The sequence below is a fragment of the Cervus canadensis genome, chromosome 13 (assembly GCF_019320065.1).
Source record: "Cervus canadensis isolate Bull #8, Minnesota chromosome 13, ASM1932006v1, whole genome shotgun sequence".
In the NCBI taxonomy this organism is placed as follows: Eukaryota; Metazoa; Chordata; class Mammalia; order Artiodactyla; family Cervidae; genus Cervus; species Cervus canadensis.
In genome coordinates, this window is record NC_057398.1 from 27,792,653 (window position 1) to 27,804,795 (window position 12,143).

General features: G+C 47.2%; 1 protein-coding gene across 1 annotated transcript; it reads right to left on the bottom strand.

The window, feature by feature from the left end:
• Positions 1-367: 367 nt before the first annotated feature.
• On the bottom strand, positions 368-9,687 carry AGMAT (agmatinase). Its single transcript, XM_043485340.1, has 7 exons — positions 9,252-9,687; positions 7,241-7,443; positions 4,468-4,516; positions 3,201-3,396; positions 2,581-2,760; positions 1,334-1,418; positions 368-662 (listed from the first exon to the last, which is right to left on the bottom strand). The coding sequence occupies exons 1-7, from the start codon at positions 9,548-9,550 to the stop codon at positions 589-591; spliced, it is 1,086 nt and encodes a 361-aa protein (XP_043341275.1). The 5' UTR covers positions 9,551-9,687; the 3' UTR covers positions 368-588.
• Between the last annotated feature and the right edge of the window lie 2,456 nt (positions 9,688-12,143).

Below are 12,143 nucleotides of genomic sequence, written 5' to 3' on the forward strand. Positions count from 1 at the left end.
AGTAAGTTCAGGAAGTGTATAAACAGCCCTTTGGAGGCCAGTTCATGTTACGTGGTTTAGAAGACATTCCTGCATCTTCCTGGGGTTTTGAGTAGGAAGTCTCTTTATTAGGATCTGCACATTCTTTTCCTTTCACACTTTGTTTAATGTTCACAGAAGCCCTAAAACCAAGATGCAGTCCTAGGCTCCTCAGAGTAGGGGCTATATTTTAAAGGAAGATACTATAGAAATCTGGAATGTTTCTACAGTATGATTTCATAGGATTTTTTCATTTCATTCCTCCGAATTATAGATAAACTGCATTTTCCATCCCTCTCCCCTTCATCCTCCATCACCATTCTTCAAAGGAAAAAACAGCACAAGTGCATCTTTTTTTTTAAGTTAATTCAAACTCCTGAGGAATATTGGCTCTTTGGATTTGAGTTTTACTGAATGCCATGTTGGTTACAGCTACCAATGACATTTTTAGCAGAATGTTTTATTGGCATCAGCTCTTCAGTTCTCAAATTTTGCTTGCACACAAGTGCTTCCAGAGAATTATCATCTGTGCAAGCTGTTGTTACATCTTGAAGAATCACAGGACAAGGTTCAGACGACTGTCACTTTGGGGAGAACACACAGCATCTCAAACAGCAGGTTAGCTGCCACCAGGGCTGTGTTTCCTACAAAGAGGTGAAACCCAAGCATGAGCCGCGCGCAGTCCACTGCCTTAGGTCAGCGTCCTGCCTGTGCTACCTGACCACCCCGTGGACATGCTTTCCCTGGCATTCTCTCCATCCAGCACCATTCAGAAATAGTATTTTAAAATTCAGAAGGCTCTGTTTACTCAGACCAGATTTCCCCAAAGGAAAACCTGTCATCATGCTGTGTATTGTATTTATTATCTATCCTCTGAAACTAATAGGCCCAAGTCTGTAAACTGCTACATTAAAAGTATTGGGAGGGCATCTGCTTTGAATCTCTCTCCTAAACCAGCTGACTCTCCCAGTTTATTAATATTTATAAATATCATTTGTGCCTTAAGAATTCACTCTTCAATGAAATATCAAAGACGAATGGCACTGTGCCACCCCATCACTGAACTGCAGGCTGGTTTCTCTTCTGCTGATGGGTGGGGCCAGCTAATAATCCTTAGCTGCCTCCCAGGGGTTCTGTTAGGGTTCATTAGCTCACATCTGTACAGTGTGCGTTAATAGGTTTATTTTCTTCACTGTAGGACATACTCAGCAGGTTCCCGAGTTGTCTAAAAGGACCCATCCATCTACTTATTAATCAGAGGAAGACGGTTTAAACTAGCAGCTGCCTACAGATCACACTTAGCTCCCTTACTCACCAGAAGGATCGTAGGGTGGTGAAACTTCCACGAGGTCACAACCCACCACATTCAGGCCTTGACAACCCCGGATGATCTCCAGAGCCTGTCCAAGATCAAGTTTGAGTTGTCCACAATGGTAACCACTGACAACAGAAAGCCACCAGTAGAGGCCTCCGTGGATTTCTCCCAACCCAGAGCCCCCCCCTTCAACTTGAAACTGTTGTTCTCCCTCAATAAACATTCACTCACCAACAGGCCCCGAGGGATCATCAGAAACCAGCTAACCAATCACTTCAGTGCCATGCATCCAGGCAGCAGTCACCATTTTTGGTACCAGGGACAGTTTCATGGAAGACAACCTCAGAGGTGGGGAAAGGCCCCTCTAAGGTGGAAACACTTAGCTCAGAGAACTGACTGAACAGAGGAGCAGGGGGAGGGCGGCCCAGGCAGAAGGAAAGACACGTGTGGAGGCGCCATGATGGAAGAAGTACTGTAGTTAGAAGACAGGATAAGTGAGAGGGGTGGTTCGAAGAGCACCACTTTGCCTCCATTTTGCAGGTGAAAAGCTGAAAGGATGCAAAGCAGAGGAATGGAGTGTGTTCTAGAAAACTGGCGGGAACCAGGAAAGGCTTCGAGAGAGGCAGGTATGACCATCCTCCTTTCTGAGAGGATAGAAGATAATCAGTTAGGTTCAAGCAGTCTTCATTCATTTACTCCAGTATCTGTGAGTACCTCCTACTTATATGTCAGACACTATCCTCAGTTCCAAGAAGAGTGAACAGAACAAAGGTCCACACCCTGGAGCTTTCCTTCCAGTTATAATCACACCCCAATTCTGCCTCCCTGTGTGTATGCTGAGCACACCTATGAGAGCTTTATTTGAGGGTTTCCAAAATTCTTGAACTACTTTGGGAGGTGGTTCATCCCACTGTGCATATATTTTAAATTGAACCCCCCAAAAAATAAAATGTGGTGCTTAACAGGGGGTACTACAATACTGTCCCCATGGACAGGTGGACCAGAGGCAGAAAGACCAAATAACAGACTGTTATTATATCCCAGAAAAGAAAGGAGGGCCCTTGCCAACATCAGTTGCTCATCAGTAAGGGAAAATCCAAACTTGTGATCAGCCCTGAGAACAATAAAGGCCCAAGTGCTCTGATTTTAAAATCCCATCTCATTCCTGAAGACTCAATTCAAGTCCCAGGAAAGTGGGAGACTCAGTGTCCTCACCCCAAAGACGTGTCACTGGTGGAGTTCCTTACCTGACTAGGAGTAAGACCAGCAATTTCAGGTGTCCCTGTGCCCGGGGCGTAAGCAGGGTCCAAGCCGTCAATATCAAAGCTGATATAAATGGGTCTGCCTCCCATCTGCTGCCTCACTTCCCCCATCAGAGGAACCAGTGACTTCAGCCAGCAGTCTTCAGCCAGGACCACCCGGAAGCCCTGGAAAGGTAGAAATTGGAGCAGAAGTTTGACACTTGGGCCTGGAGTATTTACAAGGCATTGTCTATGGGCCCACTGTATTCTCAGCTTACATGCACCTCACATTTGACCCTCAGTCTCCATGAGGAGGGAACTGTCATCCCCATATCAGACCCATTGATTTGGGTCTGGACCTCCTTGGCTCTTTTCCAAGCCAGCAACATCTAAGGGCTTGGTTTGTTTCTGATTTTCTCCCCTCCCCAGCGATAAGGCATCATCTGCCTCATCAGCTAGCACCCTTGCTCCTCTCTGCTCCACATGATGCAAACGCAGCTTCCGTCCCCACTCTGTGAACTTGATCAGCAGAACCTCATTGAATCCATAGCTACCATTGAGTGGCCGATGGAGAGGAAGGCAATGTGAGGGGCTGGGGACAGCAGGAGGGGCTTTTGGTCTGTCACCTGGCTTCGGCTGTATCTGTAGGTATCCAAGGTCGTGGAAGAGCCCCGGATGCCGATCTGCACCACACGCTTGCAGTCCAGGAGTCCCTCGTCCACACACCGGCGGAAGGGGGTCCCGTGATAGAGCTTCTCCCCTAGGGCCTTGTCAGCTGTGTCCATGTGAGCGTCCACATGCACCAGCCCCACAGGACCATGCCTGTTGACAACACGGCAGCTCAGAGGCCAGGCCTCCCAGTGGGGCCCGAACACAGCCACCCTCCAGGCCACCAAATCCTAGTGACAACTCACAGTCATAGAGGGGGGGAAATCTGGCATCAATTACCAGCCTTGCAACTGGCTTCTGACTTCAAATCCCTGAGCATCTCAGAAGAAAAATAAACTCAGAGGAATCAGGCAGACAATAGTCATGTGCTTTAGCTGACCCTCTCTACCTCTCACCCACAATTTTCTTTACTTAAAGACAGAGAGTGCTGGGTGGGATGAGAAGATAGGGCGGTGGCTCAGGTGAGCTCATGTGAAGGCTCAGCAAATCAACACCACCCTTTCTTCAACTTCAGTACCAAGAAGCAGCTTCCCCCCAGCTCTCTATAATTTCCATCAACCCTGCCAGCCACCCAAAATAAACAGACAATCCAAATCCATGTCAGGCTAACATAGCTTCAAGAAAAGACTTGGGTCCACCCACCCCCAGCCAGAAGGCTACCCACATATCTCTCCTCTATATGAATTCTGGAGCAGCATCACCTCCGCCCATCTGTCTGTTTCTCAAAGTAACCAAAATTAGTCAATGCCTGGTAGACTTTCACTACTGGAAAAATCCATCTCCTCAACTTCTGGGAAAGGGGGCCTTTCAGGAAAAAAACAGGGCCTCCCCTCAGCAAGAAACACCACAGTGCTTGTCAGTATTTGTATTTGGCCTTTGAAGCAAAACAAAAACAAGTTAACTGGGGTTGTGTATTTCAGTAAAGGCTCATCTTCCAAAAACAGAGGCAAATGCTGAGCCTGCATAACAGCAGATTATGCAAGGGCAAGGGAGAGTGGCCAAGGCATTAATAATAAATTGTCTTGGCTCCCAGCTGGTGACTGACAGACACACCTGGAGCGCGACGTTAATTTTGATCCAGAGAAGCAACTCAGTGGGGAATTTCCTATCACTCCCAGTAACCTGAGCCAGCAGAAGTCACCTGACGCCCTCTATCAGCAAACAACTCATTCTCCAGCTCCTAAATTTTGAAACCTTGCTTGGGCTCCGCCTTTTGGGACTTACTTTTCTGCTATTGCTTGCAATATAGGATAGGTTATTGTATGATCTCCACCTTCAAAGAGAAAAAAAAAGAAAACTTGTAATGTGGATTTGGAATAAGATTTGAGGACCATGTATCACCTAGAACCATCTTCAGTTTGCCCAATTCTGCCATCTTTTCAATTAGACTGGAAGAACTTTAACCATAGCTGAAATAAGATCTTGTTCAGTGATGAAAAATGGCCACTAAATGCCTGACATTACATTGTCATTTAAAAGAGAGAATTAAGGGACTTCCCTGGGGTCCAGTGGTTAAGACTCCGTGCTTCAAATGCCAGGGGTCTTGGATTCAGTCCCTGGTTGGGAACTAAGATCCCACATACTACATGGTGTGGACAAAGAGTAAAAAAAAAAAAAAAAAAAAAAATTTTAAAAAATAAGAGAAAATTAAGGCTTATAATTTAAGCTTTAATATAGTCAAAGCTCTGGTTTCTCCAGTAGTCATGTGTGGTTATGAGAGTTGGACCATAAAGAAGGCTGAGTGCCAAAAAATAAATGCTTTTAAACTGTGGTGCTGGAGAAGACTCTTGAGAGTCCCTTGGACACCAAGGAGATTAAACCAGTCAATCCTAAAGGAAATCAACCCTGACTGATGCTGAAGCTGAAGCTTCAATACTTCAGCCATTTGATGCGAGGAGCCGACTCATTGGAAAAGACCCTGATGCTGGAAAGACAGAAGGCAAAAGGAAAAGGGGATGACAGAGGACAAGATGGTTGGATGGCATCACTGACTCAATGGACATGAATTTGAGCAAGCAGCAGTCCATGGGGTTGCAAGATTTGGATACAACTGAGTGACTGAACAACAACAAAATTAAGGCTTATGGGGAAAATGGTCAGACCAGCTCTGCCCAGGTAAGCTTTCTGCAGTGACACACATGCTCCATATCTGCACTGACCAACATGGAGGGCCCTAGCCATTGGCTATGGAGATGTGGCTCATGCAACTGAGGAACTGAATGTTTTATTTTATTGCAATTCAAATAGCCACCTATGGCTAGGGGCTACCACACTAGACAGCACAGGCCTAGAAAAGTATTACCATTGATAATTATTAATAATAACAAAAGCTATTATAATTGAAGCTTAAAACATGCCAGTCACAAATCTGCATGCTTTATGTGCACCTTAGTTATATGCCTCTGACACAATATAAGAAGGTAGGTGGTGGTGGTACTATTCCCATTTTACAGATAAGGGAAGCATGAACAGTGAGTGAAAGGTAGAGCTGAGATTTCAAACCATGACGGCCAGAAACTCCACTCCTTACCACTGTGCTTTGCAGGCTAGGCCCTCTAATTTGACAAAAATAAATTTGGAGGGACTTCCCTGGTGGTCCAGTGGTTAAAACTCTGAGCTGCTACTGCAGGGGACACAGGTTTGATCCCTGGTTGGGGAACTAAGATCCACATGCCAAATGGTGCACCCAGTAAAATAAATAGGGCTTCCCTGGTGGCTCAGTAGTAAAGAATCTGCCTGCCGATGCAGGAGACACGGGTTCAATCCCTGGTCTGGGAAGATCCCATATGCCACGGAGCAACTAAGCCCTTGCATCACAACTATTGAGTCTATGCTCCAGAGCCCAGGACTCACAACTACTGAGCCCACGTGCTGCAACTACTGAAGCCCGTGCTCCCTAGAGCCCCTGCTCCCTAGAGCCCCTGCTCCGAGACAACAGAAGCCTGTGCACCACAAGTAAGAGTAGCCCCTGCTCGCTGCTATTACAGAAGAGCCCATATAGCAACGAAGACTCAGCATAGCCAATAAAGAAATAAAATTATTTTTTAATTCCAACTGGATATTTAGAAAAAGGTACAATTTTGACTATTAGTGAACCAAAAGAGAAACGCTACAGTGAGAGTGGAGCAGGATGGAGGGGGAGGGTCAGAAGAAAGTTGCCCTATAGATTAACATAGATGCTGAGGAGAGAAAAAAAGGCCCCCTTGCAGTTCTCGCAAATTAAGTCATTAAAACAACATCCTTGAAATAGTTAAAAAGTCACAACTAAGCCCCTGCTAGCAGCTTTCCTCAGGCACAAGATCAAGGGTTGGGACAAGGTGAGGTGGGTAGAGGCACTTGCCAAAATTGAAGGAATAAATTGAAGGATGCAAAAAAAAAAAAAATTTTTTTTTTTGAAGGATGCAAAATTGAAGGAACACCAAAAAACAAAACAAAACAGTAATTGGGGAATTCCCTGGTGGTTCAGTGGTTAGGACTCCACACTTGCAGGGGGACCAGATTCAATCCCAGGTTGGGGAACTAAGATCCTGCAAACTGCAAGGCCATTAAAAAAAGAGAGAGAGAGAACTACTCAGTCATCAAGAAATATACTATTTTAATGTAATATTTTTAAAATTCAAAATTAGTGCAAGAAAAAGAATCCATGATAAAATTTTTAAAAAGATAGGATCAGTAATTGTGCTATTCTGAGCCATACTGGAGCATGAGGCAAAAAGGGAAAATCAGTTATGCATATTGTTGGCTTTTTAGGAACCTCTTAAATTTTGCACTAAGGTAAATGCTTCACTTGCTTCCCCCGGCCCATCCCTCTCATCATACTAGTCCAAAAAATGTAAATATCCTCTCCCCAGGGGCCAAAATAAATGAACTAAAAATGTTCTCTTTCCTTCTGTCTCCATATTCACAGTGGTTTGCTCTGGAGAAGTAACTGTACTCCAGTTAACGATAAATAAACCCTAAGCTCAGAGAACTACACTCTCCTTGCAGCTGCCATTACCCAAGGTCAGAGGAACACAGCCGGCTGCTACGATTTTCTGATAAGCCGCTCGAATCAGGTGGCAGCTGTCCTGAAGGTTGTAAAGATTGACATTCACATCGCCTAGGTCTGCAACCCTGAGGAACTGGAAGGGAACAGCTCCTGTGCTAGGATTGGCGGTCCTAAGCAGCACCGATTCTTCTCGGATCCTTCGGGGTCCGAATCTGGAAGAGGAAGAATCACTCTGTGAGCCATCCCTAAAGGTTTAGAGGCTCTCCCTGGGCCAGAGCTTCCCAGGCTCTGTGCTGGGTCTGAATGAATCTTTGCTGCAGGGTTGGGGTTCATCCTATACATTGTAGAATGTTAAGCAGCAACCCTGGTCCTTGCCCACTCGATGCCAGTAGCACCCCCTTCCCACATGTTGCCACAACCAAAAACACATCCAGACTCTGCCAAACGTGGCCTCTGGAGGGAGAGACACACCCAGATGCTCCCACAGAGAACCACTCAAAAGTTCAAATCTCAGTTGTGTCTGACTCTTTGTGACCCCATGGACTGTAGCTCGCCAGGCTCCTCTGTCCATGGGATCTTCCCGGCAAGAATACTGGAGTGGGTTGCCATTTCCTTCTCCAGGGCATCTTCCTGACCCAGGGGTCAAACCAGGGTCTCCCGCACAGGAAGACTGTTTACCATCTGAGCCACCAGGGAAGCCCCTGGGAACCACTGATCTGACCTATATAATGAAGAGATTAAAGGCACAGATTTAGGCCTTTAAAGGCCCACCCATCACCAATTTACTAAATGGCATTAGATAATTTCTTAATCTCTCTGAGCTTCAGTTTCCTAATCTGTAAAGTAATAATGACATTTACCTTACTCTGCTGGTGTAAGTAAATCAGGTCATCTATGTAAAGCACCTTGCACTCAGTAGGCATTTAATAAAAGGTGGCATTAATAGATCAGTAGTCAGCTGGAATATTGCTGAGCTGAGTCAGAAATAGCTCATGTTCAACAATTAGGAAAATCGATTTTACTTCTTCTAACTTAATCTTAGGGCTTTTGGTAAGATTGGCTTCAAATGGTAAAGAAGCCACCTGCCAAAGCAGGAGACTCCGGTTGGATCGCTGGATTGGGAAGATCCCCTTGAGAAGGGAATGGCAATCCACTTCAGTATTCTTGGCTGGAGAATCCCACGGACAGCGGAGCCTGACGGGCTACAGTCTATGGGGTAGCAAAAGAGTTCGACAGGACTTCAGCTTCTAAACAAAAACAACTTGGTCTTAAGAAAACTGCCTTATTTGGCGGGCTTCACTGGCGGGCCACTGGTTAAGGCTCTGCGCTTCCACTGCAGTGGAGCCCGTTCCATCCCTGGGTGGGGAAATAAGATCCGGCATGCCACCTTGGCGCGGCCAAAAAAACCTGCCTTATTTTGAGCAAACTTTTGAGTCAGGTGATATCTAGAGGTTTTGGGAAAAGACAGCCAGCTTCTGTTCTCAAATTTAATGTCCCCTGCTTTTGTAAACCGGAAGTACCCACAACCACCATCCCAGCTAGGCCAGGGAATGGAGAAGTCTCAGTCCCTAAACCCCTCTTTCTTTTTTTTTTTCCCATTTATTTTTATTAGTTGGAGGCTAATTACTTTACAATATTGTAGTGGTTTTTGTCATACATTGACATGAATCAGCCATGGATTTACATGTATTCCCCATCCCGATCCCCCCTCCCACCTCCCTCTCCACCTGATTCCTCTGGGTCTTCCCAGTGCACCAGGCCCGAGCACTTGTCTCATGCATCCAGCCTGGGCTGGTGATCTTAAACCCCCTCTTTCTTTACCAATGGGTGACACACGTGCTGAGCCCTTGGGATTACTTGAGGTAAACTGACCTGCTTCCCTGCCCCCAAAGGGCACTTTGGGGCTAGACTCTGACTTCCAACTCCACTCTGGGTGAGCAAAAGCGCCTCTCCATGAGTTTTGTATGCACGGTGGCCGCCAGGCTGCCCGACACGTGTCCGCGAATCCTGCTGACCTTACCTCGCCCCAGGCCGGTTAGAAGTCCCAATGTCCAGCGGCACCCCGACGAAGGCGGCGTCCAGCCCCTCTGGAGAGGCCTGCACCGGAAGCCGCATCATGGAGCAGATGCCCACCGACCGGGCCACGAACTCGGAACTGGGGGGTTGGTTCCGGGGGGCGTCGGAGGCCTGGCGGCTCAAGCGGCGGCTGAGGTCGCAGAGTCCCGCGACCGGACGCGCTCGGCCCCCGGGAACCAGCCTCCGCGAGCCCCAGCCACCCGCCAGGCCCCTGGCGCAGGTGGACGCCAGCAGCCGCAGCATCCCGCCCGCCTGCCCACCCCGCTGGTCCCCGCAGCAGCCAGAGCCCCAGCCGCCTCGGGCTCAAAGTGCAGGGGCGCCCGGGGATCATGGGCAGGGGAGGGGCTCCAGGGACCCGGCCGCTCGCTTCCCTTCACCCTTTTCTGAACTTTGGCCTCTAGCTCTTTCGGTAAATAGAACTAGTCCCGCGGTTCCCGGCTGACGTCCACTGCACTGCCCGCGGTGGGTATGCGCCCCCCAGAATCCGGCCCTTGGCAGTTTCCTCTCCCAGAGTAATACTTTTAAAACCTGAAAGATATGAAGGGGAAAGACCTTTCTCTAAGCGAGAGAACTTGGAGCGTTGTTTTTTTTTTTTAAGTACCAAGAAATGTCTGAATGGGAGTCTCAGGAAGCAGAAAGTCTTTCTTTTTTTTTTTTTTAGAAAGTCTTTCTTAAATAACCTTTTCTAAAAAGGACTTAGAGGCCAGTGCGTGCCCAATCATGTCCGCCAGGCTCCTCTGTCCATGGAATTTTCCAGGCAAGAATACTGGAGTGGGTTGCCATTTCTTACTCCAGGGGATCTTCCCCAGGAAGGGATTGAACTTGAGTCTCCTTTGTCTTCTGCATTGGCAAGCAGATTCTATACCATTGCACCACCTGGGAAGCCCCTGAGAGGTGAGCTCACTGGTTAAAAAAAAAAAGTTTGATTTGTAATGAAGTTATGAAGCCATTGGGTGCTATTATATATTTTTAATCTCTAGAAGTTGAGATTGAATGGGAAAGGCTGGAGTTTGCATTAAATTGGTCCCTTTAAATAAAATCATACATTAGGGAAATCCCTGGCAGTCCAGTGGTTAAGACTCTGCAGAATCCATGCTGAGGACCCAGCCTTTTCCTTTTCCAGGGGATCTTCCTGATCCAGGGGGTGAACCTTTGTCTCCTGCATTGGCAGGTGGGTTCTTTACCACTGTGCCCTAAGGGAAGCCCCTATATATACATATAGCCACCCTTTTAGATTCTTTTCCATTATAGGTCATTACACTGTATTAAATAGAGTTCCCCATGCTATATAGTGTGTGCGTGCTCAGTTGCTTTAGTCGTGTCCAACTCTTTTCGACCCCATGGGATTCTCCAGGCAAGAGTACTGGAATGGGTTGCATTTCCTCCAGGGGATATTCCCAACCTAGGGATCGAACTCACATCCCCTGCTTCTCCTGCAGGCAGAGTCTTTACCGCTGAGCCCCTGGGGAAGCCTGTGATATACAGTATAGGTCCTTCTTAGTTTAACACATTTTTACCCAGATTCTACCATTTCTTTCACATGGCTTGTCCTGAACATACCATACCATTTTCTTACCTTTTTTTTTTTTTTTCTTTCATTCTCCTCACAAATATTTGCGTGCCCGTTATATGCTAAGCACTGTGCGATAATGACTCCAACCTCTCCATCATTCACTACTACTGAGCATGCCTGTCCTTTAAACTTTCCGCAGGGGTCTCTCTGACAGGTGTGCCCCTGCTCGCTCTCCTGCTCTCTGACGGCTCCTTCTCTGATGGCAATCTCTTCCAACATTAAGATAACCATTTTCACCTGGATTTCCCTGGTGGCTCACACGGCAAAGCGTCTGCCTACAATTCGGCAGTCCTGGGTCTGATCCCTGGGTCGGGAAGATCTCCTCGAGAAGGAAATGGCAACTCACTCCACTACCCTTGCCTGGAGAATCCCACGGATGGAGGAGCCTGGTAGTCTACAGTCCATGGGGTTGCACAGAGTCAGACATGACTAAGTGACTTCATTTTTACTTTCTTTCACTTTCACCTAGGGCTTCCCACGTGGTGCAGTGGTAAAGAATCTGCCTGCAAGTGCAGAAGAAGCAAGAGACATAGGTTTGATCCCTGGGTGGGGAAGATCCACTTGAGGAAGAAATGGCAACCCACTCCAATATTCTTGCCTGGAAAATTCCATGGACAGAGGCCTGGCGGGCTACAGTCCTTCGGGTTGCAAGAGTCGGAACCTAGGGGCAGATAATTTACAACCCAGATCCCAGCCCTGGGCTCCAGGCACCCATTTGCTAACTCCCTGGATGTTTTGGGGGGTGGATTTTTTGTTTGTTTGTTTGTTTTATTTGGCTATACCTGGTCTTAGTTGTGGCATGCAGGGACTTTAGTTGCAGCATTTGAACTCTTAGTTAAAAAAAAAACTTGGGTCCACTAGTAGTGTATCCTCAATCATTGTTAAAAGTGAAAGTGAAAGTCTCTCACTAGACTCTGACTCTATGTGACCCCATGGACTATACAGTCCATGGAATTTTCCAGGCCAGAATACTGGAGTGGGTAGCATTTCCCTTCTGCAGGGGATCTTCCCAAACTAGGGACTGAACCCAGGTCTCCCCCATTGCAGGCAGATTCTTTACCAGTTGAGCCACAAGGGAAGCCCAAGAATACTGAGTGGGTAGCCTATCCCTTCTCCAGAGGATCTTCCTGACCCAGTAATCAAACCGGGGCCTCCTGCATTGCTGGTAGAAGACAAAACTCATCCCCATCCCCTGTAGGTGTGGGGGCCTAGCTCAAAGTAGCCCTCTGTGAAGCACAATATTTCTTTGGTGTTTCATGTTTG